The sequence below is a fragment of the Ostrinia nubilalis genome, chromosome Z (genome assembly GCF_963855985.1).
Source record: "Ostrinia nubilalis chromosome Z, ilOstNubi1.1, whole genome shotgun sequence".
In the NCBI taxonomy this organism is placed as follows: Eukaryota; Metazoa; Arthropoda; class Insecta; order Lepidoptera; family Crambidae; genus Ostrinia; species Ostrinia nubilalis.
This window is the reverse complement of record NC_087119.1, coordinates 10,182,891-10,204,019: the sequence shown is the minus strand read 5'-3', so window position 1 is coordinate 10,204,019 and position 21,129 is coordinate 10,182,891. Positions and strand designations below refer to the sequence as shown.

The window sequence follows — 21,129 nt, the reverse complement described above, 5'->3', positions numbered from 1 at the left end:
CTAAACCGCATGAGTAAAGTTTCTTTATTCATTTTACGACCAAAATGTAGGATTGGATTTTTAAAGTCGGTCACTAGACTACTAAGTTTCGGAGCGTATTCAATACAAACAAATAATCAAATCTTTTCTTTTTATAAATTAGTGCAGAAAACTTATTACTTAGGTAATCATCTGTTCTTTTTTAACAAAGAAATCTTAGAATTACGCAAATGTCATAAGCAAAACAAAAGATAAATCAATTATGGTAGCAGCCTCAGAAATAAAACTATACGTGTGCTCCTATTTAATTGAAAAGTACTTACCTACTCATAGAAAATCAGAACAAGTTATAGGTAAAGGTAATAGTAGGCCGAGATATCAAACTTAACTGAATAATCCCACTGTAAGATCCCCTTTGTAGTCCACATATTTAATTGAGCCGCGCCGCCGTAATCTCCGTGTAAATGACTTCACATTGGACTATTCGTCCATCTTTGGACGATGCATGACGTCAATTTATTAGCCACGGCGCGTTAGCGATGGGAGGCTAAATCGACCTGCATCAAGCTCAAACAATTTTCAATTTCGCCTCTATGACTTTGCCAGTCAATGTGAACGAGTCTTCTATCGTGTGACCCGTAACAAGTGACGGACTTTATGCGCAGCTTTAGGGGCGTTTAAAAATATTTTCACGGACAGATTGCTTTGCCTGCGATTTTTATCGACATTGATAAAAGTCAACAATATCTGGCAAATATGAGACCACACGGGGATTTTTGCAGCATGGTGCTCTATCTAAGCTAATAGAAGAATACTTTCTGTATCTATTGGTCCTTGAATGAACGTGGTTAAATGTTTGTTTGAAATAGCCCCGTGCACACTTTAACAACGGAATGTTAAAATATCTATAAGCGAGTCGGGAAATCCGGGAAATCGGATAGAGGTTTAATTCTCAGTGAAATCGGTTCAAAATTACATAACATGCAAATCGGTGAACATGTTGCATATAAAACCGTGTGGACCACAGAACCTCCTTCTTTTTTCAAATCTGTTAAAAATTAAAATTGTACATTAAAACTGTGTTCATAGTCTTTCTTCCCGGATTAATTGTGCGGTATGACCGAAGGGCGTTTGATATGTACAGCGAATGCCGTCGCGTGGACTACCCGGGGCTGAAGTTCTCGTACGGGGACGGCTCGGATGACGAGGGTGCTTCGCTGGCGGCCGAGCTGCCGTCGTGCGTGTACGCAGCCGCCCGGGGAAGACTGCAGCTGCCTCTGGCGGCGTACGTGCATCAACACAGCCGGCAGTTGCATACAGGTACGTGATGGTAGATACATTTTAAATTTAAATATCTTAGATCTTACGGCGGCGACTCGGCGGTTTTTATTGACTCCATAATCAAGCGCGTCGTGGGACATCCAATCACCACTGGATAGATGACCTTAAAAAGGGTGCATAAAAACGCTGGATGCAAGCCGCTTCTAACCGGCCAATCTGGAAATAATTGGGGGAGGCCGATTTAATGATGACGATGATGTAAAGAAGATTACAAAAACTGCGACGTCTCAAAATGAAAGTGTGCACCGAGCCGAGTAGGTAAAAAGCTAGATTATAAAATAAGAAGTAAGTAGCAGCATATTAAAGCTGCTTTACTAAAGTGGTGGTGTACCAACAGAAGCGCTGCTGGAAGCGAACGCCGAGCCGGAGTACCAGTGCGGGGGCTCCCCGTACCGCGTGCAGCGAGCCGCGGCCAACGTGCGTGAGCGCCGCCGCATGCTGAGGTCCGGCCCCAATGGGTACCCTTCATTTGCACACGCTATTGTAGCACTGCTTTATATAGATTTTCACGGCGACTGTTATCACAGCCAGAAACCCTCGGAGCCGTTCAGCACGATGCGGTGCGGATCCGGCGCGCGACGCCTAAATGGTACGCTGAACCTCGTATCAAGGCCGGTGTGCGTATAGTATCAGAGCTAACGTGCCATGTGATATTAAATTTTTTTTTATAACGGTACCGCATCCTGTAGAACGGTTCTGAATGGGTACATTTGCTTACGTTGTCCACTGTCCACGCGCAACTAAATAGCACTGCCTAGCTTTTTTTAGAAAATGATAATAAAATCCAGCAGTATTATACCTTGCGTACCTAGGTATCGCCCGCCTCATTTCGGTCTGGTAGGTAGATAAAGACATTAACGCGCACGTATCCTCCTGTACTCGTAAAAAACAGGGTTACCATCATTTGTTTATCCTTCGGTCGTAATCTCTCTGCCGAAACTCATCAAAATCCGTTCAGTAGTTCTTGCGTGAAGGAGTAAGAAACATCTATCTTCTTTTTCTATCTTCTTTTTTCTATATACAGTGTGTCCGGGCATGTAGTGATCAAACTTTAAGGGAGAAATCTAGGGACAATTTTATCGATAAAAATACTTCAAAGGGGCTTGACCCATTTATCGCAAAATTACAAGGATTTAAGTTTTTAATTTTTAGTTTTCACCTCTTCCTTCAAAAACAAGTGAAAGCGTGGGTAGCTTAACATTAATAAGCAAATATTTTATATCATGCGATAGTCAATAATATTATCTTTTAGTAGAAGTAGAAAACAGACACAAGTTTCATACATTTTATGGGAATAAGAATGGATTTAATTAGAAAAATACATGTTTTTTTTCACTTCTTTTTCAGTTATTTTCCAACACAAGAAAAACCAGGTCGTTAAAGTATGTTTTTTTTGCATTTTATTATTAGTATTTGAGCTATTCTACAAAACGAATGTAAATTTATTAGTCTACGTCTATTAGTTTCGACGTAATTGTTGAACAAAGATACCCCTTCTCAGCCGGTTCCATAGCACGTCGGAATAGGTTGTGTGATTCTTTCAGGCAGTGCATTTTCGCATGTTAGCAGCGCTATGGAACCGGCTGAGAAGAGGTATCTTTGTTCAACAATTACGTCGAAACTAATAGACGTAGACTAATAAATTTACATTCGTTTTGTAGAATAGCTCAAATACTAATAATAAAATGCAAAAAAAACATACTTTAACGACCTGGTTTTTCTTGTGTTGGAAAATAACTGAAAAAGAAGTGAAAAAAATCATGTATTTTTCTAATTAAATCCATTCTTACTCCCATAAAATGTATGAAACTTGTGTCTGTTTTCTACTTCTACTAAAAGATAATTTTATTGGCTATCGCATGATATAAAATATTTGCTCATTAATGTTAAGCTACCCACGCTTTCACTTGTTTTTGAAGGAAGAGGTGAAAACTAAAAATTAAAAACTTAAATCCTTGTAATTTTGCGATTAATGGGTCAAGCCCCAAATTTGAAGTATTTTTATCGATAAAATTGTCCCTAGATTTCGCCCTTAAAGTTTGATCACTACATGCCCGAACACACTGTATAAAAGGAGAAACTGACTGACTGACTGACAGATCGACGCACAGCCTAAACGGCTAAACGTAGGCACTTGAAATTTGGCAAGGACGTAGCTTAGGTACCGTAGAGGTGCACTAAGAAAGGAATTCCCGAAATTCCCACGGGAACGGGAATAAGCTTAAAAATCCTTTTGTATGAAAAATCTAAACCGCTTAAGTTAGACGCTTGAAATTTGGCATGCAGGTACCTTAGTAAACTTAAAGCTTAGTCACAACAGGATATTGCAAAATTCCCACGGAAACGGTAGTGAGCGGGAAAAAACATTTGTATGAAAAAATCTAAAAAACGTAAGATAGACGCTTGAAATTTAGCATGCAGGTACCTTAGTAAACTTAAAGCTTAGTGAAATTCTCACGCGAACGGGAAATAGCGGGAAAATCCTTTTGTGTGAAAATCTAAACCGCTTAAGTTAGACGCTTGAAATTTGGCATGCAGGTACCTTAGTAAACTTAAAGCTTAGTTACAACAGGATATAGCAAAATTCCCACGGGAACGGGAGTGAGCGGGAAAAAACATTTGTATGAAAAAATCTACACTACGTAAGATAGACGATTGAAATTTAGCATGCAGGTACCTTAGTAAACTTAAAGCTTAGTGAAATTCCCACGGGAACGGGAATTAGCGGGAAAATCCTTTTGTATGAAAAATATGAACCGCTTAAGTTAGACGCTTGAAATTTGGCATGCAGGTACCTTAGTATTTGGCATGCAGGTACCTTAGTAAACTTAAAGCTTAGTTACAACAGGATATTGCAAAATTCCCACGGGATCGGGAGTTAGCGGGAAAAAACATTTGTATGAAAAAATCTAAACCGCGTAAGATAGATGAAGGGGGTAAAACGAGATCCGCGTACGAAGTCGCGGGCGGCCGCTAGTCCATCTATACAGGGTGTCCCGTAATGTAACGTCAAGCCGGAACTGGGTGTTGAGGCAAGTTGTGCTGGTTATCAGAAAAATATAAAAAAAAATCTATGTGGCATATTTTAAAAATAATAGGCATTTAAAAAAAACCAAAAAATTCTACTCCAGGTGACGGTCCTTTTGCTCGTGTTGCCACAAATCTTCACTTTTTCCAAATTTTTTTTTTGTTATGTAACCCTGAATAATGCTTCTCTAAATTGTTATCAAAATTACGAAACCAGCTGCTCCAGCTTGGATGAAAAAAATACATTAATCCCAAAAAAAATTTCAAAATAAAAATTTAAACTGACTGTACTGAAAAAAAAATGTACTACGCGAGTGTGGCAAGTGATGTCATAATTTGGCGCATTTAGTAAGGATTCCAAAATGGTATAACACTTGGTAAATTTTTGCTGTAATTGTCGACAATTTTTGTTTTTTTGGAAATAGTCCCGTTTTTAACTTTATCTACCTTGGTTAAAAATTATTATTCTAATGTGCCCAAAATTCAAGTTTCTGTGACTGACTACCGTACAGTCAGTCACAGAAACTTTTGTCACCATGACAGTAATTAGTAGTTGACATACTGTGACAAAAGTCACCCGTGCGCGCGCGCCTTTACTACCTGCTCTGCCTGCACTTGTACTTGGTAACAGGGATAATAAGGATAATAAGGATATGAAGTTTCGGTTATGGATACGGTTACGGATATTAGAATAATATTATACCGGTTTCGGTTACGGTCACGGATATGAAATCATTTCAGATTATCCGAAAGTCTCGGATAATTTCGGTTACGGAATTAGGTACCTATTGGAATTTCAAAAATGTAGGTATAATACAAATAGCAAGATGTTGCGTGAGCGTGACCCACATAGCTACTTTATGTACCAACTAAGACGACACCTATGTATGATACAGGTAAAACAGGCTGGCATATTAGATGGTGCCAGCGAATGCCAGACAAATTGGTAACAAATATTAAGATTTAAGGTACAATTCCAAGACGGGCCGCAGACCGCAAACTGCAAAAGTATGAAATCGGCAGCGCGGCATTGCAGCTGCGGCGTGTATACTGCAGATTTCATAGAGTTTTGCAGTTTGGCCTTTATCCGAAACTATCCGTAACTTTTGAATCAGTTTCGGTTACGGTTATGGTCATTTTTTTATTTCGGATATCCGATAGTTTCGGTTACGGTTACGGATATCCATAACATCCCTGCTTGGTAAGATGGCCCTCTCCGTCCCGCTCATACCTTTTAAAATGGCTTCTCCACCTCACTTAAGCCAGAAACTTGAATTTTGGGCACATTAGAATAATATTTTTAACCAAGGTAGATAAAGTTAAAAACGGGATTATTTCCAATAAACAAAAATTGTCGACAATTACAGCACAAATTTACCAAGTGTTATACCATTTTGGAATCCTTACTAAATGCGCCAAATTATGACGTCACTTGCCACACTCACGTAGTACAATTTTTTTTCAGTACAGTCAGTTTAAACTAGGCAAAATTTTTATTTTGATATTTTTTTTGGGAATAATGTATTTTTTTCATCCAAGTTGGAGCAGCTGGTTTTGTAATTTTGATAACAATTTAGAGAAGCATTATTCAGGGTTACATAACAAAAAAAAAATTTGGAAAAAGTGAAGATTTGTGGCAACACGAGTAAAAGGACCGTCACCTGGAGTAGAATTTTTTGATTTTTTTTAAATGCCTATTATTTTTAAAATATGCCACATAGATTTTTTTTTATATTTTTCTGATAACCAGCACAACTTGCCTCAACACCCAGTTCCGGCTTGACGTTACATTACGGGACACCCTGTATATGCTCAAAACTTTTCACAGTTCATAACGAGCATAAAAGTATTCCACAAGAAGATATTAATTTGACGGTCGTAATAACGCAATGCAGATTCTTCTCTGTTTCTTTGCGAAATTGTCGGATTTTATTATCATGATTTTATGTGTTGTTTTTGTGAATATACTACGCTTATCATCCAGTACTGATTACTGATGCAAAAAATACTATCCTCAGGTTGTTACATACACATTACACTTGCATAAAAATCCTACCCCCGCTGGTTTTACTCCCTTCCTCCTTTTACCTCAAAAAACCCACTACGTAGGTAGAGAAATGTTAAATCTGTAAATTCACCCACGGCTTTTTAGTGATGTTAAAGTAAGTAATGCTCAAAACTCTCTCGAACTTTGAAAATTTAGGTTAAACTTTCTGTTAGGAAAATTTGCTTCGCTACATTTGTGGCCAGTTTTACCGGTACCTAGGCAGATACATGATAAAGTTTCAGTTAGTCTTAGACACAGGTTTACCGCCATCTAAGAAATGAAAATTGGTAATATTCAATTGAGTGTCTTTTTCCCATAGACGTCTCAATGTTAGCCGTTTTTTTGTATTTATCTGAGATAACTTTCTTACAGGCGATCAAAAATTTTTTCAGCTGCCAGCCACAGGTTGCCCTTTAATAAGCTGTTATTGGCAAACAATAGACACAGATTGCAGTTATAGATCTATACTACTTAGTACCTAGCTCTTGGTATCAATTACTAATCACGAGGTGTTGCATCGAAGTAATTAGAAATTATCGTTTATGATAGCGCTAAATAATTGGCCGCTAACTACCTACATGTTCGGTTCTTTAATGGTGCTATAGTAATATACGATGGCAATTACAGAGCTTGTGTTTCTCTTGCGATGACGGTAGACTTTTTGCGATGTCTTTTACATTTAAAAGCACATAAGTAAGTTTAACGTCGTTAAACTTCTTTAACGTGAATGTCAGTTTATTTTTAAATCTGCGTTAATTTTCGAAAGCTCTACAACTGAACCTTCACGTTTGCCACCTACTTAATTAACAACGCACCAAATGTGGGTGCTGCTGAAACTTATACAACAGAATTATCTACCTAACGTCTTCACACATCCCTTACTTACTTACCTACCTACATTTTCTTGAGCTAAACTTTGTTGCCTGTGCACCACGAGTCCCGGTTGCCGCCAAGTTTTGTTTAGGAGTTTCAATACCCCTCTCACACATCCCTTCCTTACATGTGCGTTTTGGTCCGACTTTTGCCCTATGTTCGTTCGTTCGTTCGTTTCAGCTAAATGACGTCCACAGCTGGACAAAGGCCTCCTCAAGGTTTTCCACAATGAACGGTCCTGCGCTGCCCGCATCCAGGCTCTTCCCGCGGCTTTTTTTGCCCTAAACTTGACGGTTTTATCGTCGCGGATCTTCCGCGAAGAAAGTTTTTGTGTAAATGGGAGCGACACTTGTATGTATTGGTGGAAGATTCACGTAAGGATTCTTGTCAAGCGTGGCAAAGGCCTTTAGCCAGCCTATGGGCGACGTCACACGGACTGCACCAAACAACCGCACGCAGTCGCTATATTCAACTGCATGTAGTTGTCTGCTGACTTTGTCAAAGAGACAAGGTTCAAAATATAAATACTATCATGAACTTTGTATGGGAGGTCCAAATATTTGTCATATTTCGACGCACTTTTTTTAAACAAGTTGTTTAGTATCACAGTTTGAAGCTCTTAAGTCCTGCAAAATATTGCTCATAGTTGTTTTTACACCATGTATAAGTAAAAATTAAAAGTTGTTATACAATTTTTAGTTGTAAACTAACCAATTAGTCCAGTCAATGAATGCTTTAACGACGGTGTAGAGAGAAATCCTTGGAACACAATTTCTGACCTCGGGACTTTATTTAGACTAGTTAGGAGGTGAACATAGTAAAAGTCCCCGCCCTTAGCCCTTGAGCCGGAGGGGAGAGGGGGGTTTAAAGGTACCACTTTTCGGTTTTTCGCTTAATCCTCGGAAACTATGCGTCCTAGTGACATGGCTACTATGAACCAAAAAAAGCTTATTCAATTTGCTACAGGTGAGACACTCAAGTTTTTCTATATCTTGTATGGTTTTCGCGGCATCTGCTCTAGAAGGTCTGTAATATTGGAAATTTTAATTTTGTTTTACATGTTCCCATCAGGAGAAAATCGACTAAATCAACATTAAGCAAACATTATAGACATGCGGGAGCATGTTAAGCCTAGTTCCAGGGAGGGGACTGCATCGTGCGTATTAGACGAACTAATTGGAGCCACTTTTGACTCCTCATCACTCAAAAAGCACTGTGCATTAACACTTCAAATTAGGCTCATGTGTTGAGACTTGCAAGATAAACATCAGCTTCAAATTTCATAAATATACCTCAAACGGTTATTTAGCCCTTGAGCCGACGGGGACTTTTGCTATGTTCACCTCCTAACTAGTCTAAATAAAGTCCCGAAGTCAAAAATTGTGTTCCACGGATTTCCATCTATAATGCTTTATTGACTGGACTAAATTGCATTTTTTTCCTTATTACCTATTCTTTTCTGCAAAATTTGGTATCATTGATTCGCATACGCATTAAGCCCAATCATCATTGCGCTTTATTTTGTTACTATATTCTTGAGTTTTATAGTTCCAAATGCTGACTTTACCTTTTATTAAAGAAATGAAGAAGTCGGTGTCGAAATCCATTTTTCAAACGCAACTGACGCGCGTTCGGCTCCAAGACTAATTGCAGACTAACTGCATGCGAATGGCGCTGGACAGCATGCGGTGACACTACACAACTATAGCGACCGCGCGAAGTTGAAGGCACGACTGCATACAGTTGACATTGACTTCACTCAACTGTAGCCAACCGCGTGCAGTTGATATCATGATTGCACGAAGTCGAACGTCCAACTGCATGCAGTTAAATATACCGACCGCGCGCAGTAGCTGCGATGCAGTTCGTGTGATGTCCCCCTATACCTCAGCTTTGGGCAAGCTCCACCCATCAAACATATTATTTCTTATCGTGCAGATTATCTGTCCTGTGGACCACACTAGTCACAGTTGCCAAGACAACCACCATCCCTTTATGACCTTTTGTCTGTGAGATAAACTATAACGTGTGCGTGCGTTCCGACTTTAGCAGTATAAACTCGGCGTTCGATGAGCTGCGGGTGCACGTGCCAACGTTCCCCTACGAGAAGCGGCTCAGCAAGATCGACACGCTGCGTCTAGCCATCGCCTACATCGCCCTGCTCAGGGAGGTGAGTGTCATTTACTTAGAATAGGGTCTCCTATAAACACTATACGCGAAGTCGTCCGACGCTAGTGTCACAAGTTCTTATCGCGTCTAAACGCCGACGTTAACGTCTGAAGGAACGCGGCCTACGGCGTCTCTAGGAGACCTCATTACCAGAGATGTGCTAGGAAGGTGAGTGGAACAAGGGATACATAGCAAAGTTGTTAAATGGTGCGTAGGTGAGCGGTGCGAGGATGGTGTATCGGGCGAGAGAACGGGGTGAGGTAGGTACGTGCCATAGCCCACATTCTTCTCTTGTTTTGTATGCCGTTTCCAGTAGAGCTCTGCTGACCGGGGCAAGGTAATGAATGAGGTTCTTTAGAGACTCACCTTCGGTACGCATTCTCGCGCCTCTGTGGTCGACACGCAGCCTTAGTCTCCACTCTTACGACCTTCTCCAATTTACCAGAAGAAAATGGATGGGTTTTAGCATAATTCTCCCTTGCTTGGTTGCATCTTGCAGACTGTAAACATGTCTAAATTGCTAAATTAAAAGTGTATTTTGCTTGTAGGTGTTAGACGCGGACTACGACCCACTGACGTATGTGGAAAAATGCCTCCGTGGGGAGATAAAAGCTGACCGTGCGCACTGGAATACTAGTGGTAACTGCCTTTTTAATTAGACCTGTATTTTAAATTATAAAAAAATACATACAGCCGAACATAGAACAGGAGGATCTTTTTTTTAAGTCGGTTAAAAATACTAGTCATTGACATTTAATAAAATGTTCCCACGTGGAAAACTTTCCCTCCATGTAGCCCTTATAAACACACGGGCTACTATCTCATTTTCTTTCAAAAGTAGAGAGGGGTAAATCTTAATCAAGTAACTGTATCTCCTTTTTCATTCCCGGGTAAGTCATCAGAACTGGCCAACAACATGAACATGGAAAAAGATAATGTTCTATCAACCATATCGATAAGGGACAAATTGTATTCTAATCGTCTCTTTATACTTATTTAAGGTGATTGAACTTAAGTTCGTAGTAGCATATTTTTTAACTATTCCCAGATCTGACAGCTCGCTTGTCCTGGATCAACTGGGAGAACCTGGGGGTGAACCCGCAACGCCGCAGCGTGCTCACGTCTCTCGCACTGAGTTCAGACAACCTGCAGTTTGCGCACAACTAGGCGCAACACGCCTACACTCGACCACTCAGACCTCAGCGTAACGTAGTTTAAGAAGGAATATTTTTTCACAGTACGCCATATACCGACATTACACAGCGAATAGTTAGACTTCCATAGATCGTAAGTATTTATATGCCTACGAGATTAAACTACTTAGTGTTTTATAGTGCTTTAGAGCTCATATACACAATAGGAGTGTTATCATAATTGTTTTTAAAGGATTATGGCTCTGGTGATAGCTGTATTAATTCATAAATAGAATCGACATACAAGTAGAATCTACACAATAATTAAAAAGCCTGGAGATCCTGGAATGTGTCTAGTTAATCCTATATGCTGGATGCCTGTCACTTCCAACTGGTCAGGAGAAAGGACCATGTTCATCAGTGAACGTCCCATCATGGCTGAAATGATAATGGTGACGAGGTAATCATTGAATTTATGCTTGAGTGAGGCCGCGAGGTACATTGAATTATGCTAGAGTACGAGCTGCGTTTGGGCATCAGATTTTTGACAATCAAAAACATTGGACGGGTGTGGATGAGCCATTTGTTAAGTAGTAGGTAATGCTCGTGCAGAAAACTGCCATAGTGTTTGAATACTTACAATTTTTAAATTTAAAATGTATCTGAGTAGTTTGCAAATGTATCTGAGTTTAGGTATATGATTACTCATATTAACTAAGAATAAACGAAATTAACTAAGAGTACAAGGTGCTAGAAAGAGTACAGAAATGCGAAATCCATATCAATCGACATCTATCACCTTAACCCTTCTTTCACCTTAACACGAATAGTTTATTACATTTAGTTACTTAATGCACAGAGAACGGCACATCAAGGTAAACTGAGGCACATCATACAGTTGTAATACTGGTAATACGAACGATTTCTGAACATAATTTATGTAGTAGTACAACCTGATAGAGTTAACTACGCACCTCGCAGCCGTGACGTCACATCGATAGTGAGGTGCGCAGTTAGCTCGATCGGGTTGTATACTCTGATGTGCTGCCGACTGTGCTTACATAGTATAGACGAGTATACCAAGAAACTTTATTTTATGCCAAACCGCCTCTTTATTTAAAGCTATTTTTCATGTCTCATTTGGTCATGTCATAAGACTTTTGAAGCTAGTCAAATCATGATCTCATTACAAATTAAGAAATAGTTGATAAGAAAATATGTAGTCATTTAATTGTAATTCTTAATATAATTTATTCATAAGATATTCATATTATTCATGCCTAAACGTCATATCCTGGAAGCTGTATACCAAATGTTTACTTAGCTTTGGTAATTAATATATTGGTAAAATTATATTCTTAAGATACATAAATATCTAGCAGTTTTTTCGCATTACATAACACCAATAATATTGATAAATCTTACATTTTATAGTCATTCCTGAAAGATATGCAATATCAAGATCACCCATACATAGTGCCAAAAGGTGAGACAAGTGCAAGTGCACCTAACAATTGTATAATGCAACTACTTATAGGTACGTTAGAAGGTTTTTTATTTAATATGATTTTTCTTCCGACTGTAATTGAATTAATTTTAAACAATAGGTCTTTTTCTTTTAACACACCGAAGGGGGGCCCAGTTGGCGGAAGAAAAAAAATTTTATAAGTCTATATCTGTAGACGCACTTGTGACTTGTCCATTAGTTGCTTACCCATTACAAAGAGAGACAAATAGAATTCTTAGTGTGAGCTAGTTGTTGTTTTAAATATTATTAAGTATTTTTTATTAAGTAGGTATTTATTGTAATTATTTAACATGTTGTGGAAGTAATTTGAATCAATTAAACAGAAGTAAGAAGCTGCCGATAACAGTCTTGTCAAAATGGTGCAATATAGTTTGTAAGTTTAGTACGAGTTTAGGACTTTAACTGCAATGAAAGTACTAATAACCAGAATAATAAAGTAACCGTAGCGATTGAGTACTATAAAATATTTTCATCGATTGTTTACTTACATATCGTAGGATACAGAATCAACTGCCGTTAAATATTTTGGTATGGTGCAATGAATAAATTATTATCAACAACGATATTATTGTTTCATTTTGTTCAGTGTGTGTAAATTTTTAGTTACCTGCCCTCACACCACATGCACATCAATTTATTCTCTTGTTGTAGGGGCTTTATCTAGCAAGTTATTCGCGTGTCGGACTACAGTACCTCTAGCATGAACAACTTTCGACTTCGAATCGTTTGCGTATTCGATAAAATTCGATACTCAATCTTCGAATTAAACGATAACGTGACAATTTTGATTCTCAAAATAAGTTTCGTGCAACCACATCTCATACTAAGTTCACTTTACGACACGTTCACAAGGGCGCTGTTGTAGTTTTCTTACTAAATCTTTTGATGGCGATTCGAGTACGCAAACGATTTGAACTCGAAAGTTTTTCGTGCTAGCCGTACAGATGGTTGGGAACCGCATCTCGCTAGGTATTCGGTAATATTTAGCCTAGGCGCAGACCACCGACTTTTAGTTGGCCGATAGTTGGGCCCAATTTTAATTTGTACTTATGAATAATCGGTCGATACCAAATCGGTGTAGGTACCTAATGTGCGCACTTCCATGCATGCCTATACTGACTAACTGCCCGACTAAACTATCGGCTGGTGGTCTGCGCCTAGGCTTAAGGTAAACAATAATGAACATAACTTGAAAAATCATACGACGATATTACAATACAATGTCGGAGACTTAAAACACGGTCCTCTCCTCAACCAGATGGCGACTCACCGCGCCAGCGCCACCTGTCGGAGATGAAAATTAAAACACGGTCATCAACAAGATGGCGGCACGCCAGCTAGCGTCATCTGTCGGAGACGAAAGTCAAAACAGTCATCAAGATGGCGGCACGCCAGCGCCACCTAGCGGCGCTATACAGAATCTACGAGGCGAGAAAACGGAGCGCGGGAACTTCGAACTCAATGGGATATTATTTTTTTCTACCCGGGAAGAACGTCCAAGAAACTATCGCGCGGGCAAAAGCAAGTCTAATCCTATAAAGTTAACGTAAGTAATTTACTTATAATAATCTAGGTTGTTTCCTGCTGCATTATAAACTCTAATTATTGAAACTGAGTCATTGAACAAAAATGTTTAATGTGTAACCCTAATTCCCTACCTTTGCCGTCTTTAGCAATCAATAGAAACACCGTCTTACGTACACACGGCACGGCCACACTGTAAACTATCCATTTCCGTTTTTGCTCTCGTTCTAATCAAATGGTGATTCTTTGCGATAGAACGAGATGACATGACTGGCAATGGGCAGTTAACACTGTTGCCGATTAGTACCTAAATGGATGCAATAAATAGGCAATTAATATACTGGAAAAATAAATTACAGACGTAAATATTCTTAAAAGTTTTATTTCATCTAATAAAAACAAAGTTCCAAGAAATAACATTGAATGTACTTAATATACAAATTATTCTTATAATAGCTTAATATTTATCAGTAAATTGACTAGTAGACTCCTACGAGCTCGAAGGACGATTAGACCTCACTAATTTGTAAGTATTTATCGTTGATAAAATAGTAATAAGTAATTGCATTTTAACTATGATTAATTTATGCATGAAAAATATTTTAGTCAATACCTACATCAAACATAATGTAGGTGATTTACTTACTTAAATAAATAAACAAAACAACATTATGTCAATATTAACTTACCTACATACTTATTCCAATGAGGATCAGTACTGTTGTAGAAAATTCAATAAAACTAGTATCTACGTTAATCTGTAAGACATAAGAAAGATATATCTTTTTGAATTATCCAAATCGGACCATTACTTACGAAGATATTAAGTAATAAACATAGGCCGTTTTTGCCGCTAAAAGTCAACGTACGCAAGGCCGCGTGACTTCATTATATCCGAATCGAGCGCAGCCGGCGTACTAATGGGATGGAAAATATTTTTTTCCGGCTAAACTATCAGCTTTAGAAAAAAACTTTTAATAACATTTATTCTTCAAAATAAAGTAACCTATCGACCAGTAATTTTTAAAATTAAAAATTGTGAAAAATAAGTATTGCTATGTCCAAAAACCACATTTTCATAGGATTCGATGCAATGCGGAGACGCGGTTGGGGTGAGTGTAACTTAATGATTGTTTGTATTGAACATAATAATACATAATATGATGCTAATACCCAGTTTCTGGCCTGGGGGGGGGGGATAAGTCATACCCAGCTTATAGCCTGGGGGGAGGGGCAAGCCTTACCCAGCTTCTGGCCTTGGTGGAAGGGGGGAGAGGCAAGTCATACCCAGTTTCTGGCCTGGGGGGGGGGGGGGGGTAAGTAATACCCAGCTTCCGGCCGAGGGGGAGTCATACCTAGCTTATGCTTATAGACTGGGGGAAGGGGCTAGCCTTACCCAGCTTCTGGCTTGGGGAGAGGGGGGGGGGGGAGGGGTCAAGTCATAACCAGTTTCTAGGGCTGGGGGGAGGGGCTAGCCTTACCCAGCTTATGGCCTGGGGGGGGGGGGGGTCAAGTCATACCCAGTTTCTGGCATTTCTGGCATGGGGGGGGGGGGGTGTCATACCCAGCTTCTGGCCGAAGGGGAGTCATATCCAGCTTATGCTTATGGCCTGGGGGTAGGGGCAAGCCTTACCTAGCTTCTGGCCTGGGGGGAGGGGGAGGGGTCAAGTCATACCCATTTTCGGGCCGGGGGGGGAGGGGGGTGGGTAAATCATCAAATACCGGATACCGGATATCCGGCCAGCTGCTAGGCCTGATAGCCGGATATCCGGCGGCCGGATAGTTGGCCCATTGTCTCGTTGCATGTCGTGACGAGTTTAGCGCCGCACAGGTGTTTCGAACGCGATCAGTGGGTCTATTAGTAGACTAGACTAGTCACTTTTCGAAAATCGAATTCATCCGAATAGAATGTCAGATTTTGCCACTTGTCTAGGGGGCAGATTAATTCGGGCGATTTTGGTTGCCATCGTGAGTGTGTGATTGAATAGCGAAAATTTATTTGGCAATATTTTGACATTACCAGATATTTACCATTTATGTATTATTTATTATAACGTCATTAGAGATAATAGCCCAGAAAAAGAAATTAGTTTTTTGAAAGGCCTTAATATGGCTTTTTTGTAACTTTTTGGACTTTAAATAAAAGCCGTCATTATTATAAGCCATTTTATTGATATTTATTTACCCCAAAGATTTAATGTATTTCATTTTATTAATAGGAAATTGTCGTAGTTTTTTAATATCCGGTATCCGGCCGGATAGTGAGTTACTATCCGGTATCCGGCCGGATAGTAAATTTAGGCAGGATATCCGGCCTACCGGATAGTTACCGGATATCCGTTTCATCTCTAGTATTAAGTGTACATCGAAATGATTTTCATAGCAATGTCTTATTGTTAGAAGTAAATAAATTAATACTTATACATTTTTATATTTTACTTGGAAGAAGATATGACTCTAACAACACTTATGTACACTTTATTTGAATAAATCGCCAAATATACCACCGCGGAGACCCCAATCGCGTCTCTGCGTGCCATTGAATCGTATGAGCGTATGGATTTTTTGCGTTATTTTTCACAATTTCCATTTTTAAAAATTACCTATCGATAGCTTACTTTATTCTGATGAATAAATGTTATTACAAGTTTTTCTCTAAAACTGATAATTTGGCTAGAAAAAAATATTTTCTATCCACGCAGTACGCCGGCAGCGTTCGAATCGGATATAATGACGTCATCGTCCCCGCGCCGGGCGGTCAGTGAACTTTTTTAGTAATTTGGCCATAACTTCGTCAATTTTTGTCGTAGAACAAAAATTTTTGCACTGTGTATTAAGGATTTCTTAGCCCTATAAATCTGCATTCACAGCTAAAAATCGAAATGATCCTCATTTAAACAATTTTCATTTTCGATTAGTACGAGTATTACTAAGGTTAAATTAACGTAAAATAAACACCGATAAAAGGAATGGACATAGTAAATGCGTATATATGAAAATAATCTAATATCAAAATAGTAATTAATTAACGGCATTAATGGTAGTGAAAGAGACCTCTTTCTAATTTTTTATGAGCCAATTTTCTAACTCAGACTGACTTAACAAATCAATACTTATACAAATATAATATTCTAGTTATTTTAAAGTTGGTTTTATGAGACGTGTTTTGAGTTTAGTATTCTTTAAATAGATATTATCAAGATGATCTATTTAACAAACCAACACAGTAAATGATAGAATCATTACAATAATGTATGAAATGAGAGTATTTTTGGTGAATTACCTATTTATTCGTCAAGCAGGTACCAGTAGTCTTGATCGTAATATCAACGTTCAAATTCAAATTTATTAAAAGGAATACTGAATGGATACTATGATTGAATGAAAAATTCATGATCTCACTCAATTTGATATTTTTAATTTAATTATATTGTCATACACTACTTTTTTATTATGTTTTTCTTCAGTATATTTTTTGTTGATTTTTTTAAACATGAGCCATGTCACGATAGCCGCTCATAAGTTCACATCCTGTCACAACCAACACGAGAGGAAGAATTTAGAGCGAGTTTAATCAGTCAGACGAAAGAGTGTTTTCGCGATTGAAAAATCCGCTTTTCGCGATTTAAAAATCCGCCAGATGGCAATACGTAGACGCGAGGTCCAAATGCTGCGTGATTGGTGGATTTTGACATATCTGTCAATGTCATGTCAAAAATAACCCTCATTAACGATCTCATCGCGAAAACCCTCATTAACGATCATTGTTTGACAAGGACAACCTTCGCATTCGTTCATTCAATAATACTTTTCGCGTAAGCCGTCGGCTGAAGGTTTTTTTTTATTAAATATAATGTAACACACACATCACAAACATTATGAATCATGAAGATCAAAACTATCAAGTAAGAACAAGCTAATTAGGTCTGAATGCTATGGACATACAGTATATAATATTTTGTCACCTGCCTCACAGTATACATACACCCAGCCTTAAGACCCCATAAAAGGGATGTCTATTTACACATTAAATAAGTATGTATAATGTACAGTTAATTCGCGACAGCTTATGTTAAATAAATATACATAAAAATACACATTGCTTAATAACATACCTACAATCCACTAACATTTACATCAGCTATCTGCATCACTTGAAACTATGACATGGATAATATTTCTTGTACATTAACTATCCAACTAAATTCTAAGGCCAATCTTCATAGACATTGTGAACTGTGTGCCAAATTAATCCATTCCCAGTGGGTTGATGTGCCGATGGCAATAACACATGTCTCACAAACGTTCTGCCTTGCGTCAAACCAAGGAAAAGTCTCCAGTTTTTCCCTCTTCCAAAATGAAATGGATTCTTGAAAGAGCTTTGAGTCTTCCTCAACGTTGCATTTATTTGAGCTTCTACGCTTGTTTCGCCTCTACTTATGTTCCTTCCATGTACTATTACCAATGCTCCAAGTGCAAAGAACACTGACACACAGGTCACTGCCATGAAAATCACACCCTTTCTCTTCCATGGGTGGGCACAAATACGCTGTGCCTCAGTTATAGGTGGCACAGGTAAGTCATGCTCTCTAGGAAAGTTTATGGAATCATATTCAACAATGGTCTTAATAGGGATGAGTACTCCACTTTTGTTTATTTTGACCGGATGTCCAATCAGTTCTGGGTCATTGTTGGGAATGATGCCACCTGAAAATAGAAAAAAAGCATCATAAGTGGCAATCATTTATAAGAAACTAGCTGTGCCCGTGACTTCGTACGCGTGGAAATCAAATCGGAATTTTCCCATGTTTTCTCACTGTTTAAACCTTCAACAATCATTTCAAAACCAAAATCAGCTAAATCGGTTCAGCCATTCTCGAGTTTTAGCGAGACTAACAAACAGCAATTCATTTTTATTGAGTGAAATTGTTGTTTCAAAATTATATTACCTGTATCGTTGAGCCAGAGAACTTGATAGCCAAGGTCGAGCCCAGCAATTATAACGAACGTAACCCCAATCACCATATACACCATGTATAGATAGAAATATCTTGCGTTAAAATATCCGACACAGTTGTTGAGCCAGGGGCAATGGTGGTCCATGCCCAGAATGCAACGATCACACACAGAACAGTGGTGAGTCCTTGGTGGTTTTGGAGATATACATTTCTTGCAAATGCTGGACGCTTTTAAGACCTTTGGACCCTGAAAATTACATTCATATAAGTAGTTTCGAAAACCAAACGCTGAGCAATGAAGAGCTGGTAACACTGTTTGACAAAATTATGCAATTGGAGATGTAAAAGTTGCTAATTACTGGTAACTGTCTATTTAAGACCTGTCAAACCCAGAGTTGTAGTATTCTAAGATAGATAAATTCCTATCAGTCTTTCAGAAACTTCAGCAAGGTAATAGATAAATTTATAGATAAATTATATAGATAAATTCCTATCAGTCTTTCAGAAACTTCAGCAAGGTAAAGTATAAAAATAAATTGTAAAGTAAATAAGTACCTTTGGTGGATATCCCGGTGGCGTTGTAACTCCCATGTAATAGTGGAACAAGATATTAAGAAGTAACCAGTTTCCGAATACTACAAGAAATGCTGAGGTATACGGGTCCCGCTCCCACCAGTACGGCAGGCCAACCCAGTACGCTATTAAAACTACAGCTGCTGTTAAAAAAGTCACCAAGATGACGAATACCTGAAATGTTTAGGTAATTCTGTATTAAATATCAAATACTTCTTAACACTTTCCCAGACAGTAACCCAGACACAATAGAAGTTAAATTGTTATGACTGCTATATTTGTCGGCCGTTTGGTGTAGTGGTTCAGAACGGACTACTATGCCGAGAGGTCCCAGGTTCGATTCCTGGCCGGACAGAAATTGAAATGATGAATTTTAATTTCTGTGACGGGTCTGGGTGTGACTATGTATAATATTTATGTATTTTAAAAAAAAAGTATATAAGTAGTATATCCGTTAAGCTAGCACCCATAACACAAGCATTAAGTTGCTTACTTTGGGGCTAGCTGGCGCTGTGTGAAATTGTCCAAAGATTTATTATTATTATATTTATAGTAGTTCACTGTCCAGGAAAGTGTTAAAGACGCAATAAAGAACAATGTTAAACAAAAAACAATATTTTAAAAGATAAACAACTCAGTGGATTAACCAATCACAAGTGTTACAAAATAATATGCCTATGTATCACTATAGTATTCATTTAAAATGATTTATTGTTTCAATAAGGGCCTGTACAGTTTAATTTTAAATATTTCAATTCAAATCATTACCTTCCCTAAAGTAGCTGCAAAGTTGTCCACGAACCAGAAGATGGGTTCTAACAAGCAATCCACTACATAACTATGACCCATGTGCTCATTATAAGTGAGGGACCTTGCCGTCAATATTGCCTGTGTGAATTTCCACACTATATACCCCCTGTAAGAGAAAAAATTTAAATAAGAACAATTATTGACATAATATTATAAATAAACTGAGTACATCATAGCATCTTTTTACTACACATTTTATTTGAGTACAAACATGAGCAAGATTTACTTACTTTATTTCCCAGCAAATCCGTCGCCATTGGAATCTCCATTGTATGACCGGCATTTTAATGTTTTTTATTAACCTGAAAAGAAGTGTTAATTTTTTTTAATCTTACAAGTACCTACTTACTTCTCTGTTTACAAGTGGTGTACATTTGTAGGTGAGGTAAATGAACTTTAGTTCTAATTTATTATGCAAACCAGCCGGCTTAGGCTTACTTCAAAAACATTACTACACGAAAGGGTGTAAGAAGGACTCTGTAAGTAAAACCAAGAGCCCTAACTCAGGAATACATAGAAATATTGACCTAAAATCAATAAATTTAAAATATTGTTGAAGATGACGCTGATGGCTATTTGGGGCCTCATCTAACTGGTTTTTCTATTCAGCATTTAGTTATGTTTCAGAAATGTAACAAAATCAATACTCTTGTAAAACATTGTCTTTAAAATATGAGAATCATGACGTGAATTTGCTGTGTATAGTTAAAATACTTTTACATACGGATATTATTACCATTGGGCATTTAATTAATAATCTACAGGAGCTAGGTTAAGAAAAATTATAGTATTAATTGTATACTTATTATAGATTATTCTAAGATTGTATACTAGGAACTTCTTACTGATTTATGAGGTACTTACGCTTACAAGGAAATGCTTACCTAACAATTAAACGGGTTTGAACTAATAAACTATACTATCACATGATTACACCGCATAATAATTAATTGGTAGTAAAGTAAATTCACAAAATAAAACGATAACCGATGCCGCCATCAACCAACAACAAGGCAGGCAGGCAAAACCGTAGATAGAGAATAGAGGTAGATGGGTCATTAGCGTACACCTGAGTGAGATAGCAATATATGTACATACCATATCTATAGCTACAACAATAGACTTAGTATTGGCTACGTTAAAAATTACCCTGATTTTAGGGGTAAA

General features: G+C 38.1%; 2 protein-coding genes across 3 annotated transcripts; one reads left to right on the top strand and one right to left on the bottom strand.

Moving 5' to 3' along the window:
* The first annotated feature begins 1,115 nt into the window (after window positions 1–1,115).
* Window positions 1,116–11,160, top strand: LOC135087072 (pancreas transcription factor 1 subunit alpha). The gene is made up of 5 exons (XM_063981916.1): window positions 1,116–1,299; window positions 1,658–1,778; window positions 9,317–9,437; window positions 9,985–10,075; window positions 10,485–11,160. Exons 1-5 carry the CDS (start codon window positions 1,116–1,118, stop codon window positions 10,601–10,603), a joined length of 636 nt encoding a protein of 211 aa, XP_063837986.1. The 3' UTR covers window positions 10,604–11,160.
* A 5,358-nt stretch (window positions 11,161–16,518) lies between these two features.
* On the bottom strand, window positions 16,519–20,984 carry LOC135087116 (palmitoyltransferase ZDHHC16). 2 transcript variants are annotated; one of them, XM_063981954.1, is made up of 6 exons: window positions 20,827–20,984; window positions 20,193–20,264; window positions 19,921–20,068; window positions 19,135–19,326; window positions 18,571–18,826; window positions 16,519–18,328 (listed from the first exon to the last, which is right to left on the bottom strand). In XM_063981954.1, exons 2-6 carry the CDS (start codon window positions 20,243–20,245, stop codon window positions 17,829–17,831), a joined length of 1,149 nt encoding a protein of 382 aa, XP_063838024.1. In that variant the 5' UTR covers window positions 20,246–20,264; window positions 20,827–20,984; the 3' UTR covers window positions 16,519–17,828. The 2 variants fall into 2 exon arrangements, with proteins under 2 accessions (XP_063838024.1, XP_063838025.1); XM_063981955.1 differs by having other exon boundaries at window positions 20,847–20,984.
* Window positions 20,985–21,129: the final 145 nt, after the last annotated feature.

Excerpts from the sequence above, each read along its gene's own strand:
- LOC135087072 (XM_063981916.1), top strand. The coding sequence starts at position 1,116 with ATGTACAGCGAATGCCGTCGCGTGGACTACCCGGGGCTGAAGTTCTCG. Across the intron at positions 9,438-9,984 it reads ACATCGCCCTGCTCAGGGAG|GTGTTAGACGCGGACTACGA; the intron begins GTGAGTGTCATT and ends TTTTGCTTGTAG. Across the intron at positions 10,076-10,484 it reads TGCGCACTGGAATACTAGTG|ATCTGACAGCTCGCTTGTCC; the intron begins GTAACTGCCTTT and ends AACTATTCCCAG.
- LOC135087116 (XM_063981954.1), bottom strand. The coding sequence starts at position 20,245 with ATGCCGGTCATACAATGGAGATTCCAATGGCGACGGATTTGCTGGGAA. Across the intron at positions 19,327-19,920 it reads TTGCAGCTACTTTAGGGAAG|GTATTCGTCATCTTGGTGAC; the intron begins GTAATGATTTGA and ends TAAACATTTCAG. Across the intron at positions 18,827-19,134 it reads CACCGGGATATCCACCAAAG|GGTCCAAAGGTCTTAAAAGC; the intron begins GTACTTATTTAC and ends TGTAATTTTCAG.